Here is a 27,825-nt window from a genome sequence, read left to right as displayed (position 1 = left end):
GGAGCTGTGTGGACATGACACATGGGAATTTCTGACATATCTTTTCCCACTCTGACCTTGACAGACACAATAAAAAGGGGCTTTGCAGCATGCACAGAGCCACTCAGTCCTAGCACCAAGGTCAGTAATACAGAGCATGTCTGTGTGCACGCGTGTCCCCTGTACTAACCCGCTTCACCCCTGCAGGGTGGCTGATCCCAGAGGACAGGGGCTGGCTCTGCTGGCACAGGGGAGGGTGGGACAGACCTGGATCATGAGCATTTTTGCTGAGGACTGTGTGTTTTGCCAAGTTGTGGCTCCATCCGTGATGGCAGCGGCGTTCCAGAGCTCTGCAGGGTGGCGTTGCATTAGATGGATATTAGGAAGCACAGTCATAAAAGTGCTTTTCCAAGCAGCTGCCACACCAGCCTTCTAGAAGGGTCTTCCCAGGGATATTACACCCAGACTTGATTTCATCTTGCTGCAGTATCGCTCGGCAGAGCAGCCCTGGGTCTTTGTGCAGGGCACCAGGGCTCCAGCGGGTCTGAAGAGCTGGGATAGGTTTTAGCAGAGCTTATCAAGGAAAGGGGTGTTATTGACAATCTCACCTAAAGCGGGAATGTGGATTTGGATAACAAAGTGATTCCGGCTCACCCAGCTGGGACTTCCAGTGCGGGGATGACAGCATCAGAAGGGAAAGTATCAGTAATTTTCTCATTAATATAATTTTTATCAGCTAGCATTGTTGTCGCTGTCTTCTCTCACTCCCTAAAATCAAAAGCTAGTTTGGTGACCGTGCCACTCGTGGTTCCCAATCCAGCGGCGGGCGCTTTCCCCATGCACTGACCTCTCATCCTTCCCTCCTTTCAGCGCTGAGGTGTCTTTCACTCTTCCTTTGCTGCTGCCAAGTCTCCCTCAGACGGACAAGATGTCTCTGCTGGACATGAGCGAGTTTGGGGAGGCTGCTCCGTACCTCCGGAAAAGCTACACGGAGCAGCTGAAGCTTCAGACCATCCCATTCGATGGTAAGAGCCCTGGGCTGCCGAGTCCCCGAGCCTGCCCCTGTGCCCTGGCTCTCTCAGGAGTCCTCCTGCCCTTCTCCCTGTGCTGTTCCTCAAGGCATCACAGGCACTGCAGAGCTCCCCCAGCACCCTGGAGGGTGAGAAGTTCTCACAAGTGAGAAAAGCAGGTTTTTGACTTTCCTGTGGTTTGCTGAGGTGTGGGTGGAGGTGATCCTTCATCTCCCCGACCCTGAGGGAAAGGAGGGCTGGGGGACTGGTGTCAAAGCCACTCTTTCATTTTGGAGGTGTCCTCTCTGTCCCAGCCACCCTGCTCTTCCATGGCTTGCCACGCTCAGGATCCAGGGCCCAACTTGCTCCTTGCAGTTTGGCAGAAGAGTTTTGCTTCCTCACACTGTCTCTTCTCATGACGGTCTGAGTGCAGGCACACATGAGGCAGCAGATTTCTGTCAGGCTAGAAGCTGACCCCATCAAAGTAAAAAGCTTCCAGACATGAAGAAGGCAAAGAAATACCAGCTGCTATGACCAAGAACATAGGAAGGAATAACCACTGTCCTTCCACATTATCAAAATGCATTTATGTGGCTTTCAGTTGACAGTTTCATGTGGTCTCCCACATTACAACCTGTATTGTGTCTCCCTTTCCTTTCCTTTCCTTTCCTTTCCTTTCCTTTCCTTTCCTTTCCTTTCCTTTCCTTTCCTTTCCTTTCCTTTCCTTTCCCCATGTCTCCTCCAGGAAAGAAGCGAGCTTGGATCCCAGATGAGAAAGAAGCCTATATCGAAGTGGAAATAAAAGAAAGCTCTGGTGGCAAAGTCACTGTGGAAACCAAAGATAAGGAAGTAAGCAAATACCTTTCCTTTTCCAAGGGAGAGCAAGTGTGTGTGGAGGGGGATACGTGTGACAGGATCACGTCTGAAGCCGTGAGCTCTTGCTGATAACCCTGTCCCGCTGATCAGTCGCGCCCCGGGGGGACACACACGGCACTGTCAGCACACGTAGGCCAGTTCCTTGCCAAGAGTGGCACCAGTTCAGCATCTCCCACCGAGGGGCTGCTGTCACAGCCCTGTGGGTGTCCTGCGGGACACACCGAGGGCACGGTGGGGCTGGCCCAGCACAGCTCCTGGATGGGGGAGCACCCCCCCAGCACAGCCCTTTGTGATGCTGAACCAGTGCCCGGCTCATCCCGGAGCCTGAAGCAACAGGTAAGGGGCCAACTGGCCAATTCCTGCTCCTTTTAGCCCAGGTTTGCAGTGGGGTGAGCTGTTGGGAGGACAGGCTATGACGGCCGAGAGGCTCCAGCTTTCCGTGGCAAAACAAGCAAGGACCAGCTGGTATTTGTCAAGATAATATCCAGTGCAATTAGCTGCAAATGAGCTTAATTAATATTCCTTTCTTCACTATGGAAGTCTCATGACTCTGCAACTTCACTGCAGAGCACACTGGTATGAAACTGGGGAAAAGAACAAGGACCTCACCAGGCGGTAGATGACAGACTTTATTATTTCCATTTCTTCTCTAGTCAGAATAGTACTAAAAACAGTTTGTGCCTGCTAAATGTGAAAAAAGATATATGTAATTGTCTTTGAAAATTGTCAAGGCTTTGAAAATATTTTTGTCTGAATTTTGGAAAGCAAGTAAAGAGATTTGCCCTCTCCAAAGTGAAATTTGTCATAGAGGAGTTATAAATTCTAGAAGTTTCTTCTGTTATTTAGAACACCTTCCAATTCTGAGAACGGAGCCATTTCCAAACCCTATTTGCTGTTTCCTCTTGAAACTATCTTTTTAATGGTTTGTCATGGATTTACAAAATCAGAAACTATATCAGCTTTCCCTGGATAAGCATTTCCCGCAGAAAGTTTTAAGACATAGAGCCCTCCTTTATCCTTCTGTGTACCCTCCTGCTTTTAACACCTGGTGCCTTTTAACACCACGCGCTTCATCTTCACCCATGAAAAAGATAAACCTCTGAAAGGTTTCATTTAGTCTTTATTAACAAGACCATTTGCTAAATCCAGCTTCTCCATCCAGGCCAGATACGTAACGTGATATTTGCCCCGTGCTTGGTCTTGTGGGATTAAATAAATCCAGATTTAAGTGATGGAGTACAGGCTTCAGCTGTTTGCCCAAATAACCAGGGATGTCTTTGGAGCAAAAGACAGCGCTGGCAGGGGCTTTTAGGCTGGGAAGGCGAGCACAGGATGGGGGTGTCAAGCACATTTGGGGGAAATAACTTGGACTCCTCTCTCAGGCTCAGCCAGAGCCTCTCTCCCTGAGGAGGGAACAAGCTGGGCTTTGTGGTTGGGTGCTGTTGGGGCTGCCCCGGGCCTGTCCCCCCAGAACGCTGGCTAGCCCTGCCAGGATGACAGCAGGCGCAGGGACCAAGGCTGTCCCCAGCACAGGACTGTCAGGGTGTCCTTCCACCTGGCAGGTTTTGGGGCAGAGGGTGCTCGGTGAGGACTGGGGTCCCTCTGACGTGTCCCCCTCCTCTGACAGACACGGGTGGTGAAGGAGGACGAGGTGCAGCCCATGAACCCCCCCAAGTTTGACATGATTGAGGACATGGCCATGCTGACACACCTCAACGAGGCCTCTGTGCTCTACAATCTGAAGCGCCGCTACTCCCACTGGATGATCTACGTAAGCCCACAGCACCTGTGGGGTGGGGAGCGGGCATTGGGACCCCTTCATCCCTCATCCCACCCGTGTTCCCCCTGCAGACCTACTCGGGGCTCTTCTGTGTCACCATCAACCCCTACAAGTGGCTGCCGGTGTACACGGCGCCCGTGGTGGCAGCCTACAAGGGCAAGCGGCGCTCGGAGGCACCTCCGCACATCTACTCCATCGCCGACAACGCCTACAACGACATGCTCCGCAGTAAGCCCTGCCCTGGGGGACCCCATCCCGAGCAGCCCGGGCTGCGGGGACACGGCCGCGCTGGGCAGCGCTGCCCTAACGCCGGCTCCTTCTCTTGCAGACCGTGAAAACCAGTCCATGCTCATCACGTAAGTGCCCCTCCATCCCCGGCCCGGCGCAGCCCCGCTGCGAGCCGAGCCCCCCCGTGCCGTGCTCCCTGCATGGGCACCCTGTGCCCAGAGCGGCCCCCCCGGCGGTGTCCCCTCCCCGTGCCGCCAGCTGTCACCCTTCCCGCCACCGTGCCAGGTGACAAAGCCCCGCGCGGGCCGGGCTCCCCCGCACCCCGACAGCTGCGGGAGCCGCCGTGGGGCGCCCCGAGCGCCGGCAGCGGCCGGGAGCCGGGGGAAGCAGAGATGGAGGCCAAGGCCGCAGGGAGATGGTGGCCGGAGGGGCGGCGGCGGGGGAGAAGGGTGATGTGGGAGGGTGGAGGCCAGGTTGATTTCAAGTGACATCTAGATAAGGGCTATATAAAGGACTCTAAAGGACCCTTCGCCGCTGCCAGGAGCCACGGACATTTTTAGCCTCGGCCATGGCCTAATTAGGAAAGGCAGGGGCTGCGGAGCGATGCCTGGCGCGTGTCCGGTGGCGGCCGCGCTGCCCCCGGCTCTTTGTGCTCTGGGATTACAATGGCACAGCGGCTCTAACTATAGGCATGAGCTCAGCGGGGCGCAGCCCCCCGCAGCGGGCACCCTGCAGCCCGGCACCGTGCCGCTGCCATCCCCGGGACGCCCCGGCAGAGCCGGGCTGCTGAGGGCCGGGCCCGGACAGCTGCAGCCCCGCGGGCAGGCCCGGGCCCGGGCGGAGCGCACGGACAGCCCGGAGCCGGCTGTGGCTGCCGGGGCAAGCCCCGAGCACTGGCACGGACCCCCGCGGGCTGGGGGCTGAGGGAGAGCTGCAGCCTCCCCATCCGCCGAGGCTTTGCTTTTCTGGGGTGGTTGTGCCTGTTCTTTGCCTCATGCCCTTACCTGTGTATTTCTGTTACTCTAAGCGGAGAATCTGGTGCTGGTAAGACTGTAAACACCAAGCGGGTCATTCAGTACTTTGCCATTGTCGCAGCCTTGGGCGACACACCGGGCAAGAAATTAGTAAGACCTTCTTTTCAAAAAAGTTCTTGTTGTTTTCTTCCTTTCTTTCCTTTTTTGGTTTTTAATTTTTTTCCCCGCTTTCCCCTTTCTTCTTACTTTTTCTTCCCCAACTTTTTGCGTTTTGGTCTGACCCACCCAGGGCTTGGCTTTTCCCTGACTTTTGAACAAGCAAGGCTTGAAATTATTCTGCTCAAAGGGAAATGGAATTTTTTTTTTTTTTAAGTGGTTGCTCAATCCGTGCAGCCTGGAAGAAGTACTTGAGTTGCTCTCTTTCTCTTCTCTTCCTCTTTCACACCCCAGTGATCCTCGTATGGAACATTAAAGGGATGAAGTAAACCTTCCATTTCCCACCTTGCCTGTTTTAAGCCTTGCTTTTCAGCATTTTCTCCTTTTTTTTTTTCCTTCCTTTTGTTGATTTTGACCCTTTTCTACCTCGTGCTTTTCTTGCTCTTGTTTTGAATCTTGCTTTTCTTTGGTGCTGGTTATTTTTGAGCTGCCCTTGCAATTGCTTATTTCTTCTGGATACTTTGAGGCTCCAGCCTGCTTTCCCCTCGAGGAAGCAAACTGGCTGCTTTAGGTATCAGACAAGCAATACTTCAGTATTATTTTCTTTCCTCTTCTTCAAGTTTGAATTTAACTGTTCTTGCTTTTTGACGCATTTCTTTATTTTCTTGAGCTAATCTATTTAACAACTTTTTGGCCTCTCCTATAAAGTTTAATCCTCCGAGTTTTTTTTTTTTTTTTCTCTTGGACTTTTTTTGGCACTAAATGGTCATGCCCTGCTTTTCTGACCATGCTTCTTGTGGTTCTTGCCTGGCTTTTCTGGATTTCTAAAGATAATTTTCTCTCCTTTCTCTAGGCAGCTCTTGCCACTAAAACTGGGGTAAGTGTTGTGGGCTCTTTAATGCTGAGGACAGAGTTCTGCTGCACCCCAGATCTATGATGGGGTGATGTGTGGGGCCTCCTCCTTAGGTCTGGGAGCAGCACCTGGGCAGTGTTTAGTTCTCCACTTGGCTTTGTATCTCCCTCCTTCCCACGGCTGGAAGCTTTGCTGTTTCATCTCTTTCTGCTTTTCTGATTCCAACCTCTCCTTCAAGGGATAATTACTCTGGATAGAAACAATAATTTCTATCCAGTGTTTGCCTAGGAGTAGTGCAGGCTCCTCCAAAGGTGAGGTGAAGCCTTCACACCCTGAAGATCCCCTCAGCCTCAAAGCCCAGCTGGGGGTGGTGGTGCTGAGGGGCAGGAGAAGACCCTGTGCCCCAGGCAGCCCTGTGCTCCGGCTGCAGACCAGTGTGCTGCTGGTGCCCAGACTTGCCACCCTCTGCCAAGCCCTGGGCTGGCAGTGCCAGCACTGCTGGCGGCTGATGTCCCTGCCTGGGAGCCATTTCTGAGGTGTTTGCTCCAAGGAAACCCAGCAAAGGTTCAGCCCCTGCGGCTCCCAACGCCCCAAGGGCTCAGTCACACATCCTTGGTTTCTCTGAGCCTTTAGCTGGCACACACCCTTGGCTGGGGATGTTTATCATCACAGGAGTGGCCACTTGGACAAACAGAGTGAGGGGGCTGACCTGTGGGTCTTGAGGCTGCCCAGGCCAGGCTGAATGTAGAGATAAGAGCTCAAGGGACGCTCAGGTGATAGTGTGTTGGTAACTGTGTGATGCACAGCTGCTCCCTGTCTCTTTTGCCCTTCACACAGCTGGAGCTGCAGAGGTGGGGAGCAGTTGTGGTTCCAGCATTGGAAAGAGAGGGTGGCTCTGGGTGGGCAGAGCCCAGAGCTGGTGTTCTCCACCCGAGGAAAGCCCTGTGGATTGTAATGTGTCAGAGTATGGGCAAAGCTCTCATGAAAAGTCCTGTAGGTGTTTGTGCCACCAAACTCTGTAGCAGTGTCAAACCCCACCATCCTTCATGTGGTGTCGCACCAGTCTCTTGCTCCTCTCCTCAAACCCTTGTCCTGCTTTACCTGCATTAGGCAGAGGCTGGCTCTTTATCTTTGAACAGAGAAAACACACATAGGAAAACAAGGCTGGGAGAGGATTCATCTTAGGGCTTGCTCAGGAGAGCCCCAGTATTCCCAGCAGATCATGCCAGCTGGCACTTGTGGTGATTCCCATCACACTGGGACCCTGCAATGCATTTTGTTGGTGTAAGGACCTTGTTTCACAATGTGCTGTTGGTGTGAGCTGTCCTAGACTTTGTTTGTGGAAGGGGAAATGCCTGACATCGGAGAGCCTGAAATGATTCAGCCTGTTGTGACACGAGCTTGCTCTTGGTTTGCATAGTGTAGCTCCTAAGAAAGGGGTAAGGGCTGCTGTGTGCAGAGGGGACAGCAGCCTGGGGCCCCAGTTTAGGTGGGGAGAAGGCCACAGAGGGCACTGCTGCAACCCCGGCTGTGCTGATAACAGAGCTGCATGGCCTGGGCACACGGAGATGCCTCAGGAGCAGCAGGACCCACGGACAGCTGAGGAGGGCAGCAAGCAGCCCCTGGCACTGCTCCGTGCTCTTGGGGACAGATCCCCTCTGGCTGTGTGACACACCCTTTGGTTTTGTTCTCCAGGGCACCCTCGAGGATCAAATCATCGAGGCTAACCCAGCCATGGAGGCTTTTGGCAATGCCAAAACCATAAGAAACGACAACTCCTCGCGTTTTGTGAGTGCCTCAGCGGGACAGGCAGCTGTGGCTGCTGGGGTGGCAGGGATGCAGTGGGTGGCACTGTGGGCTGGTGCACTGGGAGCCACAGGCACGTGGCAGGGAGATGGAGCTGCTGCATCTGGCTGGACTGCCAGAGCCACGTTTTTCTGGTTGCATCAGCGCAGCAAATGGTGGCCAGCACGAATGGCCCTGGTGTCACAGCCTGTGGCTGGAGAGACATCCTTGGTGGAGCCAGAGCTGAGAGGGACAGTGAGCCCAGCCTGGAGTGCTCTGGGACAGACAAGTGTCCCTTCCAGGAAGCAGCACCGTTTTTGCTGAGCCCAGCCTGGCTCTGCTGTGGCAGCAGAGCTGCTGTGCCTGGAGGGCAGGGAGGCACTGCTGGGGACACATCCTGAGCCCAGCACGGAGCAGGGGCTGCAGGCAGGCTCCGTGTCACAGGGCCCTGCAGAAGTGGTCAGTGGTAAGAATAGATCTGAGGACAGGGGTTTATCTGCTGTCAGTGAAATCTCTGCCTGCCTGGTATTTAAACCCTTGGGCAATGCTCTTTGAGCTTCTTCACATTACAAAGCAGAGAACTTCACCCCTTTATAGAGGCCAGGAGTTGCCTGGCATGAGCAGAAGCTCAAGAAGTGAGAAATTAATTCAGTTTCTAGGGGCTGTTCAGAGCTGTAGCTCTATAGGCAAGCCCAGCACTTACCTCCTGTGGGTGTTTTCAGGGCAAGTTCATCCGGATCCACTTTGGCCCCTCAGGGAAATTGGCCTCTGCAGACATTGACATCTGTGAGTAGCTGCCCTGGGGAGGGAGTTCATCCCACCATTTGTGCTCAGCTCTGGGGAGGGACAAGCCCTGCTTGACCCCTCTGCCCTGCTTCATTCTAGATCTTCTGGAAAAGTCCAGAGTGATTTTTCAGCAACCTAAAGAGCGGAGCTACCACATCTTCTACCAGATCCTGTCTGGGAAGAAACCAGAGCTGCAAGGTAAGGCAGCCAAAGGTGCAGCACAGCCCTTAGAGTAGGATGGCCTGAAAACAGCCTCAGAGAGCTCTGTTGTCAGCTTTGGGGTCCACAGGAATGAGCAGACCCAGCTCACCGTGCAGGTTCTGCCCTTGAATGCTTTGCTAGCTGTGCAGGACCATGGGGTTGGTGGAATTCAGGGTGGAAGAGATTTCAAGAAGTCATCTAGCCCAGTCTCCATTATCCTCACAGGCTGAGGAGCCAGGCTAAAGCCCTTTCTGCCACTGGGTAGGAGCAGAGGTCACCCAGGGTCTGTCTGCAAGGTGGGAATGTGCTTTGCAAAACTGCCTTGCAGAGTCCTCGTGGGGTGGTGGGTACAGCACTGACCTCAGCATGTGCAGGCTGCAGGTTTACTTATTTTGGGATAGAGGGAAGTGTTTTGCAGCCTCCTCAGCAAGTGAAGTGACCTGTTTCAGGTGAGCTTGGACACAGCTGCCCACCTCTCTCTGGGCACTGGTGTAGATGTGATTCAGGACAGCTCCTCCTGATTTGAGTTTGTGCTGGGGCAGCTCTGTGCTCTGAGCAGCCTCCTGGTGCCACATCACACTCAGGAAGCCTTTCCCCACGCAGAAGGATGGCTGGCACAGCCCCTGGGGTGGTCAGCTCTTGGCTGAGGGCTCCTGAGCTTGGTGCTGAACAGCACCTTATTAGGCAGGTCTGAGGGAGCAGTAATCTTATCTGCAGTCACAAGGGCATGGTGGCCACTTCTAAATCAGTCTGCAGCCAGGCCATATCCCAAGATAGCAAGCAGGAGGCAAGCACAGACGAGGTGGACCCACGTGTGGGTCCTGTGCTGGAAGAGGCTGTTCCTCCCCCAGCTGGTGAGGCTGGGGAAGCCTTCCTGCTCCATCTGTGTGCAGGGCTGTCCCTCTGCCCAGGGATGTCCCTGCCAGGCTGGCCTCACCCTCTGCATGTCACCCCCCTGCAGATATGCTGCTGCTGTCCCTCAACCCCTACGACTACCACTTCTGCTCCCAGGGGGTGACAACGGTGGACAACCTGGATGACGGCGAGGAGCTGATGGCCACAGATGTATGTGCACAGCCCTGGGCCTGGGGAGGGCACAGCCTTCCTCTGGGCAGCTCTGGGGATGAGCCCTGGCTTCCTGTGTGTCCCTCTTTAAATCAGTTGGGAATTCCCTCTGGTTCATTGGTGGCTGTTGTGAGCCTACAAGAAGGGGCAGGGTGACTGATCTGCACCAACAGCCTCATCCAGGCAGGGAAGGGAGAGTCATTCCCTGCATCAGGAAGGGTCTGAGGCATATGAGCACTTCCCATAGTGCCCATGAAAAAGAAGATCACAGAATCTTTAAATTTGGGAAAGACCCCCAAGACCATAGAGCCCAACTTGTGATTTATCCCCACCCTGACACCCAGCCCAGAGCATTGAGTGCTCCAGCCCTTCCTTGGACACCTCCAGGGATGGGGACTGCCCTGGGCAGCCCCTTCCAATGCCTGACAGCTCTTTCTGGGAGGAAATTCCTCCTGATGTCCAACCTGAACCTCCCCTGGCACAGCTTGAGGTTGTTCCTTCCCATCCTGTCCCTGTTCCCTGGGAGCAGAGCCTCATCCCCCCTGATCCCTCCTGTCAGGGAGCTGTAGAGATCAGTCAGGTCTCCTCCTGAGCCCTCAGCTTGGAGAACCTCCTCCTTGTGGATGCTAGGCTTGTTCTTTTGCTTTCAGATGGGTCTTGTGGGAGCTGGAGCCACATTCCAACCCCAGGGGCAGGATTCCTGGGTTAGGTGCCCACCAGAGAGGGCACCCTGCCCAGCCCCAGGACAGGGAAAGTATCTTAGGAGACAGCGGGAGAAGCACCAACCCTCACCTCAGCGTGGTGAATTTGTTCCATCTCTACTGCTTTGTGTCTCCTCAGCACGCCATGGACATCCTGGGCTTCAGCAGCGATGAGAAATACGGCTCCTATAAAATAGTGGGGGCCATCATGCACTTTGGGAACATGAAATTCAAGCAGAAGCAGCGGGAAGAGCAGGCAGAGGCTGATGGCACTGAAAGTGAGTGGGGCTCTGTGCTCCAGACCTGCCCAGGCTGGGATAACTCCCCTGCCTGGTCTGTGTGACCCTGATCTCCTGATCCCTCACTGACTCAGGCCCTGCTGCAGTGCACCAAGGGCTTGGCCTTGAGCAGGAATATCTGGGACAGTCTCTCTGCAAGGTGGTCTCATCTGTGTCAGGCTTGTCTCAGCAGCACCACAGGGTGTCACACCCCTGCTGGGCTTCATCTTGTGCAGTGTCCTCCTGCTCTTCAGCTCCTGCACTTCACTGGACAGCATTCCAGGCAGGGCATCCACAGAGGATGAGCCAGGCTGGGAGCAGGACCTGCTCAGCTCACAGCCTCCTGAAGAGCTGTTAGAGTAGGGCACAATCACTGCCTAACAGTCTTCCTGGTTTGTTGCTCAGCAAAATCCAATGCAATGCACAGATCTAAGAACAGTCAGGCTGCAGAGCAAACCTGAAGGGAGAGAGTGACTTTCCAGCACGTGGGAGGGTGAGAAGGGGGAGCTCTGGCACGTTCTTGGAAGGTTTCAGCAGGGATCCAGCAGAAATGACTACCTGGATCAGTCTTTGTCACATTAACATTCATGAAGGAAAAGTTCTCTGTCCCTCAAGAGTGGCAACACAGGCTTTAGCTGCTACCTGGTAATTAATGAAGGTTTTGATATGGCAGTGATTTCCCTGCAGGGGTGATTTGCTAACTACAGTCTGTTGTCAGGAGTTTATGAAAGACAATCACCTCTCTTCTGGCCAGTTCAAATTCCCTGCGTGGAAATTCAAACCTCCACTGGAACATGCATAGGGAATCCCAGATCAATAAGGCTAAAACCTGATAAGCACCTGATAAGGGGCAGCAGGCCTCCAAACAGTAACTTCTCAGTCAGGAGGTTCAAACTTTAAAGCATCATAGACTATCCAAGATGGAAAATCACAATAGGCACTGGAGGAGGTGGAAAAAACAGTGTGGTTAGCACTGATCATCATAAGAGTAGGTAATTTTTTATTTTGGTTCCTTTTCCCCTTCCCAGACCCTCCTTGCAGGTTCCTCATGCCTTTGTGCTGCTTTCCAGGTGCTGACAAAGCTGCCTATCTCATGGGAATCAGCTCAGCTGACCTCATCAAGGGGCTGCTCCATCCTCGTGTGAAAGTGGGCAATGAGTACGTGACCAAAGGTCAGAACGTGGAGCAGGTGAGTGACAGGACGGCAGGACACGTGTCCCCTGCTCACACTGGGGTGCCACTGGTGCTTCAGTTCACTGTCTTGGGTGTAGGAGGAGACTCCAGAGCAGCAGGAGAAGGTGTATCCACAGGTCTTGGCTTTAGGAGCAGGGAAAATGGGTGGCAGAGTTGGCTGATAGCTTTGCACATTAACCAAGGCTGGAGATTCAAAGAGTGTCTTTGAAATGTGGGTTGCACCCCAGCCAGAGCAGGTCCAGGTTCTGTGGGTCTGCTTCAGAGACAGTCACACTCCTGTGAAGAGTTCAGCCCTGAAAATTAGAAAACTCTGGATATCTAAATGCTCATCTGAGTTGATCTTGTAGAAGACTCAAATGCACCAAACTTGTGTCTTGTCAGACTCCAGCCACACTCAGCTGGGATTGAGACCTGGCCTGAATAGTGCAAGCCAGTCCTTGAGCACAATTCAGGAGCTGGTGTCCTATCCAAAGTGGGCTGTAGGCCCTGGCCAGGCACAAAGCTTCTGAAAATGTCTCTTTAAACTGAATTTATATCCTAAGACCTCGGAGGCAAGATAGGCCAGGTAGGCAGGAACACACTTGTGAGGAATGCAAAACTAATTTTGGAGCCTGTGCTGTAACCACGAACTCCTTGGATGTGTCTGTCCACCCTTTGTGTGCCAGGAGGAGCTCTTTCTCAGCCTGTGGCTCCTGCAGGAGCAGGGAGCAGCTCACTGTGTGCTCTGGGCTTTGCCTTGGCAGGTGCTCTACGCCGTGGGGGCCCTGGCTAAAGCCACATACGACCGCATGTTCAAGTGGCTGGTGGCCCGCATCAACAAGACCCTGGACACCAAGCTGGCCAGGCAGTTCTTCATCGGGGTGCTGGACATTGCAGGCTTTGAGATCTTTGATGTGAGTTCTGCAGGCCCCTGCAGCAGGTTCAGGGAGTGTTGTAGGGGCAGCCCAGTCCCCTGGGGTTTGAGAGCCCTAACTCCTCTAAGGAGGTGCTTGATGAGAAAGGGGGCTCTTGTCTGAACTGATGTATCTGGAGCAAGCAGGCAGCTCTCAAGGAATGATTTAACACTGCTGTGGGCACATCCCTAGTGATTGCTGGCTACCTGCCGTGGTTGCCACACAGCTGAACCTGGCAGGGATCACCCTTCACACCCAGGCAAAGCACAAGAGTGAATCCCTTCCCTTCTGGAGCTCCTCCTTCTGACTCAGATTTGCTTTGTTCTTGCAGTTCAACAGCTTCGAGCAGCTGTGCATCAACTTCACCAACGAGAAACTGCAACAGTTCTTCAACCACCACATGTTTGTCCTGGAGCAGGAGGAATACAAGAAGGAAGGCATCGAATGGGTCTTCATTGACTTTGGCCTGGACCTGCAGGCCTGCATTGACCTGATTGAAAAGGTAGATTGTGAGGCAGGGCACAGCAATGGTACTGCTGGGGGATGGTTTGTTTGCAAAGGTTGCAACAGAGAGGTGCTCTGCTACTAAAATTTAATTATTCCCTCCCTGGTCAGTGGCAAGTGCTCAACTTTTTTTTCCCCACACTTACAGCTCAGAGCCTCCAGCCTCTTTGAGACTTTTTCCACACAAATTTAGACTTTACGAAAACATGGAAATTCTGTTTCTACCCACTGGGGAGCCACAGAACCTGGTGCAGCCTTTTCCTCCAGAGAGCAATCATCTCTTCCCCTTTTTTCCTACCCACTTGCAGCCCATCAGTGCCTCTTGAGCATTCACCGATTCAGAGCAGCTGGTAGAAAATATTTCCACCATTGCATGAAGGAAACTCTTTTTATTTTTTTTTTGGAAAGGAGCAATCCTGGAGAGGTTCCTTTCTTCTCAACAATCGGTTGGACCAGGGCAAATCCCCCATGTCTTGCAGGCCTGGCCAGTCCCACATGGAGGTCAGGTGCAGCCTGGAACATGCCAGTGACAGCTTGGCCCTATGGGCGGTGTCTTGCACCTGGATTAGGATGGGATCTCCCAGTCAAGCCCACGCTCAGTGGCACAGAGCATCCCTACTTTGGGATGGGGCGTGGCAACGCTGAGCTCAGTCCTCTTTATTCCCCCTCTCCCTGCAGCCCATGGGAATCCTGTCCATCCTGGAAGAGGAGTGCATGTTCCCCAAGGCCTCTGACATGACCTTCAAGTCCAAGCTCTACGACAACCACATCGGGAAGTCGCCCAACTTCCAGAAGCCGCGGCCGGACAAGAAGCGCAAGTACGAGGCGCACTTCGAGGTGGTGCACTACGCTGGTGTGGTACGTGCCTGGCAGCTCTTCCCAGCCCCCACACCTCCCCCAGGCAGGGACAGGGCTGGCCTGACCTTCCCTGTCCTGGGACAGGTGCCGTACAACATCGTGGGGTGGCTGGACAAGAACAAGGACCCCCTGAACGAGACAGTGGTGTCAGTCTTCCAGAAATCCCAGAACAAGCTCCTGGCCTCCCTCTATGAGAACTATGTGGGCTCTGCTTCAGGTGAGGATCCCGCTCACCCCGTTTTTTACCTCAGTCTCTCCCCTCCTCTCCTCCGTGTCCAGCTGTTGATGCAGCATCCCTGTCCCTGGCAGCCCAGGCAAAGGGAAAACCCACATTGATCCCTAAAATCCTAGTAGGTGGGTGCTGGTTTAATGGCTTGTGTGGGGTTTTAGGGTTGTTGTGGTGGCCCTGTGACTTTGGGAGTGTGAAGGGGTGTCTTGCTACCAGGAGCTGAGGAGCAACACCCAGAGCTGGGTGCTGTGGGAGATGGCTGCTGGGTGTTTTTGGTGGTCAGTGCCTTTGTTTTGCAGCAGGGCACAACCACCTCTGCTTTAGAGACAGCAGGGGCTGTGGGAATTTTAGGGGTGTTTGGGGGTGCCCCTGAGTCCTTCAAGGGAGGCAGATGTTTTGCTAATGTAAGTAATCAATATTTCAACCCAACAGAGGAACCTCACAAGCCAGGGACCAAGGAGAAACGTAAGAAGGCAGCTTCTTTCCAAACAGTGTCACAGCTGCACAAGGTGAGAGCCAGCCCCTCATCCAGGGCCATGAGGGAAACGTGCTGAGGGTCCCACTGGCAGTCACACTTCCCTGCCAAGACTCTTGGTTTCTTGCACCTCTTGGGGCCTGAAGGACCGTGAGAGCTCCTGAGGGACCACCACTAGACCAAAGCCCCCAACTCCCTCTCATGCCTGGCCAAGGGGGCTGTGCCTGGCAGAGTGGCAGCCCTGTCCCCGTGCTCCCAGGGCAGGACACGAGGCTCCAGGCTGGCAGAGCTCCCTTTCCTTGGAGCTGGGCTCGTGCTGCTCCTGCCCTCGTGACGCTTGCGGCAGCTCCTCCGCCTCTGGGAGAGAGGCAGTTAAGACTTGTAGTGATGTTTAGATTATTAATTCCATGAACATCACTTTAAGTCTGTGCTACTTCTCTCCTCATTCCTGTCAGCTGGAAGCACAGCCTTTGGGCAGAAGACAATGGAGGAGGATCTTGCAGGTCTCTGAGCAGGCAGGTCCCTGCCCAGGGGGGTGAGCTGGCCCATTTTACAGCTCAGGATGTCACACAGCTCCATCCCATGCTCACCACTGGAGTTATTTGTCCAATCCAGAGCTCATCTAACTGGAAGGCAGCACAGAGGGGTGTGTCCTGCCATGACAGCCTTGTGGTGACAGAGCAAAGGTCACAGCCCTGAGGCTGCCAGAGCTCCAGGAGTCTGGACAACACTCCCAGACATAGGGTGGGGTTGTTGGGTGTCTGTGCAGGGCCAGGAGCTGGACTGGATGATCCTTGTGGGTTCCTTCCAGCTCAGGATATTCTGTGATTCTTTGCCAAGGTGCTTGCAGAAGGCAGCTCTGTGGCAGAGCCCCTGTCGGGGGAAAAGTGTGACTTTCTTCCTTCTAGACAAGTCACAGGCCTTGGGGAAAGGTGCCTGTGGTGAGGAGTTGCCCCATGGTGAAGTGGAGCTCTGGGAATGTGTTCTCTTCCCTGAGCTGGTCCTGGACAGGCTGAGCCTGTACAAGCAGGGAAGGCAGCTGGGAAGATCAAGGGTAGAGTTGCCTTGGAGAGAAATGGAAGTGCAGTCTGGCACAGCAGGGCCCTCTTTCACAGCCATAGGGGGTGAAGCACTGTGGAGGTGCCGGGAAATCCTGCATATCGTAACATTCTCCGTCTGCAGGCAGTGTGGACACCAGCACTGGAACTGCAGGTGCTGAGCACAGAGCTCTGTACCAGGAATATGCTCTGTCCCGTGTCCCTGGCTCTCCCCTGCAGCAAAACTTTGCCTACAAATACTTGGGAAGCATCTGGCACTGCAAACTTCTGTAGCACAGCCAAACCTGCCAGTGCCATCTGGCCTGTCTGCCAGCCCAGCCCCCTCTGCCATGGGGACAGTCTCCCACCCTGGCAGGAGGCACTGACCCTGCCCCAGGTGGGGACGCCCACTGCCAGGATGGCAGGAGGAAATTCCCTTTCTCCTGCCATAAGGGGCTCTCAGGGTCTGCTCCCTCCCTGCCTGTGGAGGAAAGGAGCTGGAGAGAAGGAGAAGCGTTGCAGGGAAGCAGAGCTGTCCCCTCACTCCATGTCTGCCCTGCAGGAGAATCTCAACAAGCTGATGACCAACCTGCGCTCCACCCAGCCCCACTTCGTCCGCTGCATCATCCCCAACGAGACAAAGACCCCAGGTATGGGACAGCTGAGGCAGTGCCCTGGGGACAGCCACATCTGGGAACTGGCAGGGATTCTTGCACCCACCCCCTCCCCAACCCTCTTCGTGCTGCCACTGAGGCCTGACCCCATCTCAGTGTTGAAACTTCTGTGCCCCAGGTCAATCTCCTCTGCTGGGGAGAATGAGCTTTGCCAGGCTCTCAAGCCACGGGTTCAGGCCTGGGCTGCAGCTCCATCTCCTCTGTCTTCTTGGGCTGAGCACGTGCTCCATGTGTGTCCTGCTCCACAGGAGCCATGGATTCCTTCCTGGTGCTGCACCAGCTGCGCTGTAACGGGGTCCTGGAAGGGATCCGCATCTGCCGCAAGGGCTTCCCCAACAGGATCCTCTACGCAGACTTCAAGCAGCGGTGAGCCCCTCTTCTTCCTCACCCAGCAGGTGTTTTGAGGGCAGACAGACTTGTCCTGGCTCTGACCAGCTCCCCAGCTTGTGCAGAGCTGGTCTGAGCCCCCACGTGCCCCCAGTGCCTGTCCAGTTTGGGATAGCTCTGCTGCTGGCTCTGGAGTGCCAGACATGGAGAGTTTGGGATGGGATCTGGGTGTTTGAGGTGCAGGGGGAAGGTGGCAAGGCTCAGGCCTCTCTGATCCTGGCTCAGATTTCTCCCTGCCCTTGGGATGGATCCTTAGGGTTCTCACCTAAGGGTCCCATCCCTGCTGCCTAGTCCAGGCAGTGGCCTCCAGGCACAGTCTCCCTGATGTTCAGGGAGTAAAATCTGCCAGGGTTCCCTGGTGCCTGCAGTCCTGTGCCCTGGAGCAGTTGGTTCACACACAGCTGTGGTGCAGCCCCATGGCTGCAGTGGGCACTGGCATGCCTGGGGCTCTGGGCTGATGCTGGTGCTGCAGTCCTCTTGCATGGCCTCCCTCTGCTTTGCCCCGCAGCTACCGTATCCTCAATCCAGCAGCCATTCCCGAAGACAAGTTTGTGGACAGCAGGAAGGCCACAGAGAAGCTGCTGAGTTCCCTGGAACTGGACCGTGCACAGTACAAGTTTGGTCACACCAAGGTGGGAGCAGGCAGCTGATCCTTGGGAGGGAGAAATTTCCCCTGCTGTTGCTCTCCGTGCCTGTCTCTGCCTGGCCACAGCCCTGCTGTAGCCCTGCACTCTGCAGGGTCTGTGTGGCCCTCGAAGGCACTCAGGAGCGCAGAGGAAGGTGCAGTCTGGGAAGAGAAAGAGCAGCTCTGAGCAGGTCACTGCTGCCTGACCTTGTCCCACCCAAACATCATCTTGTCCCTGCTGGGGAGCATGATGTGCTCAGGGCAGGTCTGGTTCCTGTCCATGTGTGGGTGCACCTCCATGTTTCCTTGGCAGGCTGTGTTACCCCTGAGCCCTCTGTCCTGCTGGTGACTCCACTCTCTTGCCCACAGGTGTTTTTCAAGGCTGGTTTGCTGGGCTTGCTGGAGGAGATGCGAGATGAACGTCTGGCCAAGGTCCTGACAATGCTCCAGGCCAGGATCCGTGGGTACCTCATGCGTGTGGAGTATCAGAAGATCATCAGCAGGAGGTAGAGCTGTGAGGGCAAAAGGCAGAACTTTGTGTCTCCTTGTCTCTTCTGCACGTGTCCGTGGGTTTGACCTGTGGGGTTTGTCTGGCAGTGATTGGTCCTGGGGATGGAGGCAAACCTGGAAGAGGTCTGGCATGGCCAGAGGAGGATCTAGGTGTGGGGAGCCTCTGGTTTCCATTGGAAGATTCAGAGGGAGGCAGAGTGAAGAGAGCTGATCCAGGCCACCCCACCCATCCAGCAGGGCCAGTGCAGCGTGCAGACAATGTCCCATCCATTCACCATTCTGCCATTTGTCCAGCTGGTGGAGAATGGAGCTGTACCCAGGCCTGCAGAAGCCAGGATGGGACATGGGGAATGTCCACCCCTGATGATGCTGTGCTTGTATTCCCCCAGGGAAGCCCTCTACACCATCCAGTGGAACATCCGCGCCTTCAACGCTGTCAAGAACTGGTCCTGGATGAAGCTGTTCTTCAAGATCAAGCCTTTACTCAAGTCTGCTCAGACTGAGAAGGAAATGTCCAACCTGAAGGAGGAATTCCAGAAGCTGAAGGAGGCTCTGGAGAAGTCTGAGGCTAAGAGGAAGGAGCTGGAAGAGAAACAAGTCTCCATGATCCAGGAGAAGAATGACCTGGCTCTCCAGCTGCAGGCAGTGAGTGCCTCACCCTCTCTCTGGGGATGTTAAGACACTGCAGGGTCCATGGGTAGAAGAAGGAGCACAATATCCTAGAACCCTGTTTCAGCCTCTTGCAGTTCTGAAGCTCCCTCATTGTCACAATCTGTGTGAAACACAACCTAAGACTGCAGTCCTGAAGTACCATCACATCCTGGGGCTGTCACAGGGATTTGTGATCCCCTGGCTCTAGGAAGGGTGCTTTCCTCGCAGGGGAGGGGGAGGGGATGGCAATGTTTGCTTGCCAAATTTTGTGCTGTTTTCCATCCCAGCATGTCCTCCCTCTGGAAAGATTGAGCTGCTCTTTGGCCCTGGTTAGTGTGAGTGGTTGAACCTTGATGACAGGCAGTGACTGGAGCTGTACTTTTTGTCCACCTGAGCACCTTGGGTTTGCTCTGCCCCTTCCACAAGGAGACGGCCAGGACAGCAGGGCTGAGAGCAGAGTCCTGGGGCAGAGGGGGAGCCCTGCTCTCTGTGCCTCTCCCAGGAGCAGGACAACCTGGCAGATGCAGAGGAACGCTGCGACCTGCTCATCAAGTCCAAGATCCAGCTGGAGGCCAAGGTGAAGGAGCTGATGGAGCGCGTGGAGGATGAGGAGGAGATGAGCTCGGAGCTCACTGCCAAGAAACGCAAGCTGGAGGATGAGTGTGCAGAGCTGAAGAAGGACATTGATGACCTGGAGATCACGCTGGCCAAGGTGGAGAAGGAGAAACACGCCACGGAGAACAAGGTAACCAACCCCCCTGCAGGGTCCAGCCTCAGTGCCTGTGGGGACACCAGAGAAATATCTGGGGTAAGGTTGCTGGTGTGGGGAAACTGGGGCAGGGCAGAGGGAGAAGGGGAGTGTGAGAGGAAAAAACCCTCTGTGTCCTGCCTCATTGCTCAGAGGGCTGTGGGCAAATGGTTCTGTGCTGTGGCAAGTGATCTGAGGCATGGAAAACCCACCTGGTGGGGCCAGCCTGGCCAAGGGGAGAGGGGCTGGCTGCTGGTGGGGAGCAGAGCTGCTGTTGCCATGGATGGACTCCTGCCGTTCAAGGGTCAGGCTGCTGGAGTAGCTTTGCATCCCCTCCCTCTGAGAGGCCTACTTTTGTCCTCACTGATGCAGGTTAAAAACCTGATTGAGGAGATGGCTGGTCTGGATGAGATCATTGCCAAGCTGACGAAGGAGAAGAAAGCCCTGCAAGAGGCCCACCAGCAGGCCCTGGATGACCTGCAAGCTGAGGAAGACAAGGTCAACACGCTGACCAAAGCCAAGGTCAAACTGGAGCAGCAAGTGGATGATGTGAGTCACAGGCCAGTGAGAATAAAGAAAGAGAGGTTTGAGTCACATCTCCAGGAGAGCCCAAAGGCTGTCCCTGAGTGGGATCTGGAGTGTGGAATTGTTACCAGATCCCCCTTTAATATGGCCAGTTGATGAATAATCCCATTGACAAACTACCCCTGAAACAAGAGGTGGTATAGAGCACCTTATGGAGAGCAGTCCTGGGCTGAAGGAGTGGGACTGGAGACCAGCTGGGAGACACCTCTGGCCCCCAGGGGATTGGTGAAGTTCCCACAGCAGTGGACATGGGTGAGGGTGGGGCTACAGAATGTCCTTTCCCTCCCTACCCCACCTCCCTTGGTTCTCCAGCTGGAAAGCTCTCTTGAGCAAGAAAAGAAGGTCCGCATGGACCTGGAGAGAGCAAAGAGGAAGCTTGAAGGAGACCTGAAGCTGTCACAAGAGTCTGTAATGGATCTGGAGAATGACAAACAGCAGCTGGATGAGAAGCTCAAGAAGTGAGTGTGTGACACGTGCCTGGGCTCTGAATCCAGATGTGTGGTCTCTGCAGGGACGGCTAGGCCAGGGCTCTGGGCACTGCTGTGTGACCAGTCCAGGCACTGTGAGGGCTTGGTTTTCCTGGGCACTTTGCAGAGAGGCTGAGGAGCTTGTGACAGGCTCATAGACCCGGGCTCACAGACCTTCCTTTGTCCGTGGGGCTGGAGAGGAGGGACCTGCTGGCAGGATCCAACACACTGCTGGGGCCTCAGCTGCAAGTACAGACTTCAGTCATGTCCCATTCTCACTGGGGAACTGGAGAACACCTTGGGACCTTGGAGGGAAACCCTCAGAGCCAGTTGTCTGCCAGTTTGGCTACTTGAGCCCTTCCTGTGAGCCTTCCATGAGCTGCTGCTTATCCCTGCAGTCCCTTTCCATTGTGGGTTTGTTCATCCTCTGGCCTGGGTGTAAGAGTACAGGGAAATTTAGGAGCCAGAAGGACCTGTCAGGACAGTGTCTGATCAGAGCTCTGTCTTTTTGTCTGTACAGGAAAGACTTTGAGATGAGTCAGCTGAACTCAAGGATTGAAGATGGGCAAGTGATGGAAGCTCAGCTGCAGAAGAAGATCAAGGAGGTCCAGGTATGGTGAGAAGAAGTGTTCTTACATCCTGGGAGTCCAAAACTTCCATTAGATGTGATGTGCAGGGGAATCTGCCTGAGCCAGTCCCTCTCTGAGCATAGGGGCATATCCTTGGAAAAAGCTGGCATGGCTAACAGGAGCCAAGCCCTCTGCCAAAATGTGGTGGGTTGAAAATTAAAGAATGAGCTATTGAGGTGAACACTGTCACCAGCCTGAGGAACAGCTTCCAGGATGTAGTTCTCAGTCCAAAATAAAACCTTTAATCCAGTAACCAAACTCTGAAAATCCAAATCTAGGACCCTGGGCTTCTTTCTATCAGAGACAGGTTCCCACAATCATTAAAGTTCCCATGAAAAGAAGCTAATAGCAGCTGGATCCTGCTGGCAGGGACAGAGGAGAGCAGGAGCTCCGAACATGCTACCAAGGAGCACCTGCCTCCCAAAACAGCCCAAGACTGGTGGCTTTTTGCCTCCCATCATCATCAGAGATGCCGCTCCGCTGTGGAGAGCAGAGATGCTGGAGCTTCACCCAGAGCTTGGAGCATCTGCCCTTTTCTGTGTGCGCAGGCACGCGTGGAGGAGCTGGAGGAGGAGCTGGAGGCCGAGCGAGCCGCCAGGGCCAAGGTGGAGAAGCAGCGGGCCGAGGTGTCGCGGGAGCTGGAGGAGCTGAGCGAGCGGCTGGAGGAGGCGGGCGGCAGCACGGCCACGCAGCTGGAACTCAACAAGAAGAGGGAGGCGGAGTTCCTGAAGCTGCGGCGGGACCTGGAGGAGGCCACGCTGCAGCACGAGGCCACGGCGGCCGCCCTGCGCAAGAAGCACGCGGACAGCGTGGCCGAGCTGGGCGAGCGCATCGACAGCCTGCAGCGCGTCAAGCAGAAGCTGGAGAAGGAGAAGAGTGAGATGAAGATGGAGATTGATGACCTCTCCTCCAATGTTGAGTACATCACCAAGAACAAGGTGGGTCCTGGTTCTCCACGGGGCTGGTTGGTCTCTCCTGTGGGCATCAGTGCAGCTGAGTGCAGCGTGAGCAGCACGGCCATGTCCATGGGGTCGTGTCTCAAAGAGCTCTTTGCCATGGCCAGTCCCTGTTTGACCCGTAGCTTGTCCCTATGTCACTACAGGATGCTTTACTTGTCCTAGTCAAGTCTGGAGGCTCTGGGAAGTCATTTCCTGGGAAGCTTGACTGCAGAGAGCCACTGTTAGCTTGGCAGCAAGCTCTGGCGGGCTCCTGCTCTCTGCCTTGTGTTCCCATAGGATCCACCAAGCAGGGCAGGGTATGCCAGGGTGGGAGACCTGCTCTGTGCAGAGCTGAGCTCAGCCAGGCTGTGCTTGGTGCCTGCAGGCCAACGCTGAGAAGCTGTGCCGCACCTACGAGGACCAGCTGAACGAGGCCAAGGCCAAAGTGGACGAGCTGCAGCGACAGCTGACGGACGTGAACGCCCAGCGGGGCCGGCTGCAGACCGAGAACGGTGCGTGGGCACAAACCAGGGGCACCCGGCTGCCTCAGGACTGCTCTGGCCCTGTGTGTCTGGCTGGAGAGCGGGGTTCAGCCAGGCAGGCTCTCCTCCTCCTCCCGTGGAGGGAAAAGCTAGCTGTGCCTCAGGAGGGATTCCCCGCTGTCATCCTTTGCCTTTAACTGGTAGCACCTCTGCTCAGCTTGCCCTGGTGGGGGGACAGCTGGAGGCCACAGGCTCGGGGGAATGTGGGCTAGTGCAGATTGCAGCCCTGCAGCCCTGCAGCCTGAAGTAGCTGTTTTGGCTGTGTTTGAACCCAGGGGAGCTTACCCGGCTGCTGGAGGAGAAGGAGTCCTTCATCAACCAGCTGAGCCGTGGCAAGGTCTCGTTCACACAGAGCATTGAGGAGCTCAAGAGACAGCTGGAGGAAGAGACCAAGGTGCGGTTTCAGGGCATGGCTGGTCTCTGAGTGACACTGTGGCAGTGCCCCAGACCCTTGGACTGCGGAGGAGGGACATACCCTGCACACAGGGCAGCTCTTCACCTGGGAAGAACTGAAGTTCCCTGCTGCTGCTCCCAGTCCTGGTGCCATGGCCTGTGTCCTGGACCTGGAGTCAGCTGCTGCTCTCTCTTCCTCAGAGCAAGAATGCCCTGGCCCATGCCCTGCAAGCCTCCCGGCACGACTGTGACCTGCTGCGGGAGCAGTACGAGGAGGAGGTGGAGGCCAAGAGCGAGCTCCAGAGGAACTTGTCCAAAGGCAATGCCGAGGTGGCCCAGTGGAGAACCAAGTACGAGACTGATGCCATCCAGAGGACTGAGGAGCTGGAGGAAGCCAAGTAAGTCCCATGGCACAAGTTGGTGCTTTGTAGGTGGCGACTTTCTGTTCAGCAGTGGGGCTCTCCCAGACCTGGGGTGACACAGCACGCTCCTGCCTGTTGTAAAATTAGGGTGCCCCTGATGAGGGAAGAGAAAATTATGCATTTGACTCTATGTTTTAAGAAGGTTAATTTATGACTCCATTATACTATATTATTCTATATTACATTACATTACATCTAAACTGAGTCTGTAAGTACTCAACTCTGTTTTACTGCACAGCATCTCGTGACTGTCAGCTGACAGTTCTGACACACACACACACATGGATTTAATTGGCCAGTGAATTAAAACACTTACACTAGAACCTAATTACTAATTCTCTTCAGGTAAACAATCTTTCACAATTCTACTTGTGAACAACACAGGCACAGCAAATGAGATAAGAATAGTGTTTCTTTTCTCTGAGGTTCAGAGAATATGAATCTCAGAATATCTTTGGGAAGTTGTGGCTTGCATTTCTCTGTGAAGAGGCTCTGAGGGGGGGATGGCCCCGGGGCAGGGAGCGCTCACCCCGGTGCCATGGGCAGGAAGAAGTTGGCCACCCGGCTGCAGGAGGCAGAGGAGGCCGTGGAGGCCGCCCACGCCAAGTGCTCCTCGCTGGAGAAGACCAAGCACCGTCTGCAGACCGAGATCGAGGACCTCTCGGTGGACCTGGAGCGCGCCAACTCGGCCTGCGCCGCCCTGGACAAGAAGCAGCGCAACTTCGACAGGATCCTGGCCGAGTGGAAGCAGAAGTACGAGGAGACCCAGGTGGAGCTGGAGGCGTCGCAGAAGGAGTCGCGCAGCCTGAGCACGGAGCTCTTCAAGCTCAAGAACGCCTACGAGGAGTCCCTGGACAACCTGGAGACCCTTAAGAGGGAGAACAAGAACCTGCAGGGTAGGACTGGGCTCAGGCACTCTCCTGGGGCTCTGCCCAGGCTCCTGCTCCTGCCCTGTCCTCAGACACGTGGGATTGGGTCCCTTGTTGGCCAGGAGAGGTCTTGCTGCTCAGCCCATCCACTGGAGGGATGCAGCAGCCCTGCTGGGATGTCCGCGTGTGTCCTGCCCTCATGCTGGGCACACTCTGGGAGGACTGGCAGAGCCACTTGGCTCCTGTCCCCAGAAGGCTCCTATTCCCAAAAGGTGCTGCCAATTGCCATGACGCTGCCTTGGGGGTGTTGCTGTTGGACAAACAGGTCTCCCCAGGTCCTTAATGCCTCTTCTATGCTCTCTCCCAGACTGCAGAAATGTTCCCAAGCACAGCCTTGGCTGCTCTTTGAGGGTCTGAGGGACATCAGCTGAGCCTGGGCAGGGCAGTGGGGACATCACTTGCACAGGGCTGGTCCCACAAACTCCTTCCTGACCAAACTCTTTCTGTCCCTGGCAGAGGAAATTGCTGATTTGACTGACCAGATCAGTCTGGGCGGCAAAACCATCCATGAGCTGGAGAAGGTGAAGAAAGTGCTGGAGAGTGAGAAGAGTGATATCCAGGCAGCTCTGGAGGAGGCTGAGGTGAGCCTGTTTCTCATATGTTCCTGCTGCCCCCAGGAGCCACTGGCCCACCCTGCAGCTCTGGTTGTATGCTGCTGGGGGGGTGACAGTCCTAAGCCAGGCTGTGACCCCTGGGAATCCCGTTCATCAGGGTCCTGCAGCCACTGCAGGCCCTGGGGTGGCTCCACCTGCTTTGACCCCCATGGCAAATGGGCTGGGGGACAAAGCCAGGGTGGGATGGGTGGCCAGGAGGAGCCCCCTTCCCATGGCTGAGCTGTCTCTAGGGAGCCCTGGAGCACGAGGAGAGCAAGACCCTGCGCATCCAGCTGGAGCTGAACCAGATCAAGGCTGAGATGGACAGGAAGCTGGCTGAGAAGGACGAGGAGTTTGAGACCCTGAGGTGTGTGGGGTGAGGGGACAGGCTGGGACGTCACTGTAGGGGCAGAGCTGGCACCGTGGCCCTGGCAGGGCTGCCCCAGGCTGGGCGTCCCCAGGGGCCGTGGCTGATGCTGGCCTCTCCTGCAGGCGCAACCACCAGCGCGCCGTGGACTCCATGCAGGCCTCGCTCGACGCGGAGGCCCGGGCCAAGAACGAGGCCGTGCGGCTGAGGAAGAAGATGGAGGGGGACCTGAACGAGATGGAGATCCAGCTGAACCACGCCAATCGCCAGGCTGCCGAGTTCCAGAAGCTGGGCCGCCAGCTCCAGGCCCAGATCAAGGTTGGGACAGACTCGGTGCCATCCCTGCTGCCAGCCCGGCTCCTGCTGTCCCCACTGACCCCCCGCTGCCCCACAGGACCTGCAGATCGAGCTGGATGACACCCAGCGCCACAACGACGACCTGAAGGAGCAGGCGGGTGCCCTGGAGCGCCGCAACAACCTGCTGCTGGCAGAGGTGGAGGAGCTGCGGGCGGCGCTGGAGCAGGCCGAGAGGAGCAGGAAGCTGGCAGAGCAGGAGCTGCTGGAGACCACCGAGAGGGTCACCCTGCTGCACTCCCAGGTGAGGCACTGCCAAGTCCTGTGTCGGCACTGGTGGGAAAGCCAGGAGTCTGTCCAGCCCTGATGAGTGACCTGGTCACGCTGAACCTGCTCTGTGTGCAGAACATGGGTCTGATCAACCAGAAGAAGAAGCTGGAGGCAGATGTGTCCCAGCTGAGCAGCGAGGTGGAGGATGCGGTGCAGGAGTGTCGCAACGCCGAGGAGAAGGCAAAGAAGGCCATCACAGATGTGAGACAGTGGTGGGGACTGCTGCGTGGGTCTCACAACATCAACACTGAGCCCCGGTCTGGCAGGGCTGCCTGGCCTTGAGGTGATGTCCCCCTCCTCTTGGCCTCGCAGGCTGCCATGATGGCAGAGGAGCTGAAGAAGGAGCAGGACACGAGCGCACACCTGGAGCGCATGAAGAAGAACATGGAGCAGACCATCAAGGACCTGCAGATGCGCCTGGACGAGGCAGAGCAGATTGCTCTCAAGGGGGGCAAGAAGCAGATCCAGAAGCTGGAGGCCAGGGTGAGACAGTAGGGGCAGATCCCTGGCTGTGTTCTTCAGGGGCCAACTCCTGGGGCTACCCCGCTCCCTGTGGCACCAGACTCTGCCCCATCCTTATGAGGACAGGAGGTGGCTCTGGGGGGCCAGGGGACACTCCCCAAGGCCCTGCCAGGCTGGGCCCTGCTCAGGATGGTTTTAGCCTCTGCTGTGGCTTTTCTGATCTGGGAAAGTGGCTTGGCTTTAGCTGGGCTGGCACTGGTGCTCGGGAGCCAAGTGCTGAGCCAGTCTGTGCCCCCTGCAGGTGCGGGAGCTGGAGGGAGAGCTGGATGTGGAGCAGAAGAAGATGGCAGAAGCCCAGAAGGGCATTCGCAAGTACGAGCGCAGGATCAAGGAGCTGAGCTACCAGGTACAGCAGCTCTGGACCCAGGTCCAGCCCTGGTCCAGCAGCACCTGGCACGCTTCTCTTTGCTCGGCCTCATGTTACCCACGAACCCATCCACAAAACCCAGCCCAGCTTGGGCTGCTTCTGGGCTCTGTGTGGGCAATAACACAGAGCTGCACAAGCTTCTCCCTGTCACAACATCCTCTCCCTGCTCTGGGTCCTTCTGCCCATTTCCCAGCAGTGCTGTGTTTGTGACCTGGCACCTCTGGGACTCTGATAAAGGTGGTGCTGGGGTCTGGCTAAGGGAGCTGGGGCTCTTGCAGGCTGAGGAAGACCGGAAGAACCTGGCTCGGATGCAGGACCTGATTGACAAGCTGCAGAGCAAGGTCAAGAGCTACAAGCGCCAGTTTGAGGAGGCAGTAAGTGCCCATCACTGCTCTGGGACAGGGGACAGGGCTGTCCCTCCCTGGCACTGCCTGCCATGGCTGCCAGGGGCCACGACAGCAATGTGGGGACCTCAGAGCTGTCCCCTATGCCCCGTGCACCCTCCCCTCCTCTCTCCCTCCCCAGGAGCAGCAGGCCAACTCCAACCTGGTGAAGTACCGCAAGGTGCAGCACGAGCTGGACGACGCCGAGGAACGCGCCGACATCGCCGAGACCCAGGTCAACAAACTGCGCGCCCGCACCAGGGACGCGGTCATCTCCAAGGTGGGCACCCCTGGGTGGGAGCGTGGCGAGGTGGGCACAGCTCCTGCCAGCCCTGCAGCCAGGGGAGTGACCACAGCCACGGTCACACCTGCCTGTGGCACTGCTGCCTCACCTCCCGCTGCTGCTGGGGCTGAAGGGTGGCAGGGTGCTCCCTGCCTCTGGATCCCCCCTCTCACCACAGCCCTTTGGGGATTTTTTCCAGCATTAGGAGCCTGCCCTGCCCTGTCCCAGCTGCTGCTGTAGGTTGGAGGCAAGCAGCTGCAACAGTCGCTGTCAGCTTTGCACTGCATGAATAAACGTAGATCTGCCAGGACTGGCTGTGTTGTG

The 27,825-nt window shown here is 55.8% G+C and overlaps 1 protein-coding gene across 4 annotated transcripts; it reads left to right on the top strand.

Moving 5' to 3' along the window:
- On the top strand, positions 1 to 27,811 carry MYH7B (myosin heavy chain 7B). Of its 4 annotated transcripts, XM_038158579.1 has the most exons (43): positions 1 to 120; positions 850 to 1,004; positions 1,735 to 1,838; positions 3,493 to 3,636; positions 3,717 to 3,873; positions 3,974 to 4,001; positions 4,901 to 4,997; positions 5,857 to 5,880; positions 7,552 to 7,644; positions 8,364 to 8,427; positions 8,527 to 8,625; positions 9,590 to 9,693; positions 10,534 to 10,672; positions 11,743 to 11,861; positions 12,610 to 12,759; positions 13,091 to 13,261; positions 13,942 to 14,121; positions 14,206 to 14,338; positions 14,783 to 14,859; positions 16,425 to 16,512; positions 16,785 to 16,902; positions 17,432 to 17,555; positions 17,918 to 18,054; positions 18,448 to 18,703; positions 19,212 to 19,454; positions 19,830 to 20,006; positions 20,355 to 20,500; positions 21,030 to 21,120; positions 21,687 to 22,076; positions 22,462 to 22,588; positions 22,894 to 23,012; positions 23,213 to 23,409; positions 23,980 to 24,329; positions 24,819 to 24,943; positions 25,207 to 25,322; positions 25,448 to 25,640; positions 25,717 to 25,920; positions 26,022 to 26,147; positions 26,259 to 26,429; positions 26,710 to 26,814; positions 27,114 to 27,209; positions 27,361 to 27,498; positions 27,701 to 27,811. In XM_038158579.1, exons 2-43 carry the CDS (start codon positions 908 to 910, stop codon positions 27,704 to 27,706), a joined length of 5,823 nt encoding a protein of 1,940 aa, XP_038014507.1. In that variant the 5' UTR covers positions 1 to 120; positions 850 to 907; the 3' UTR covers positions 27,707 to 27,811. The 4 variants fall into 4 exon arrangements, with proteins under 4 accessions (XP_038014507.1, XP_038014508.1, XP_038014509.1 ...); XM_038158580.1 differs by lacking the exons at positions 1 to 120; positions 850 to 1,004; positions 1,735 to 1,838 and adding an exon at positions 1,861 to 2,201; XM_038158581.1 differs by lacking the exons at positions 1 to 120; positions 850 to 1,004; positions 1,735 to 1,838; ... (1 more) ...; positions 4,901 to 4,997; positions 5,857 to 5,880 and having other exon boundaries at positions 3,764 to 3,873.
- Positions 27,812 to 27,825: the final 14 nt, after the last annotated feature.

Source organism: Motacilla alba, chromosome 20 (assembly GCF_015832195.1).
Source record: "Motacilla alba alba isolate MOTALB_02 chromosome 20, Motacilla_alba_V1.0_pri, whole genome shotgun sequence".
NCBI classification, from domain to species: domain Eukaryota; kingdom Metazoa; phylum Chordata; class Aves; order Passeriformes; family Motacillidae; genus Motacilla; species Motacilla alba.
This window is presented reverse-complemented; position numbering and strand designations above follow the sequence as displayed.

Excerpts from the sequence above, each read along its gene's own strand:
- MYH7B (XM_038158579.1), top strand. The coding sequence starts at position 908 with ATGTCTCTGCTGGACATGAGCGAGTTTGGGGAGGCTGCTCCGTACCTC. Across the intron at positions 3,637-3,716 it reads ACTCCCACTGGATGATCTAC|ACCTACTCGGGGCTCTTCTG; the intron begins GTAAGCCCACAG and ends TTCCCCCTGCAG. Across the intron at positions 12,760-13,090 it reads CAGGCTTTGAGATCTTTGAT|TTCAACAGCTTCGAGCAGCT; the intron begins GTGAGTTCTGCA and ends TTGTTCTTGCAG.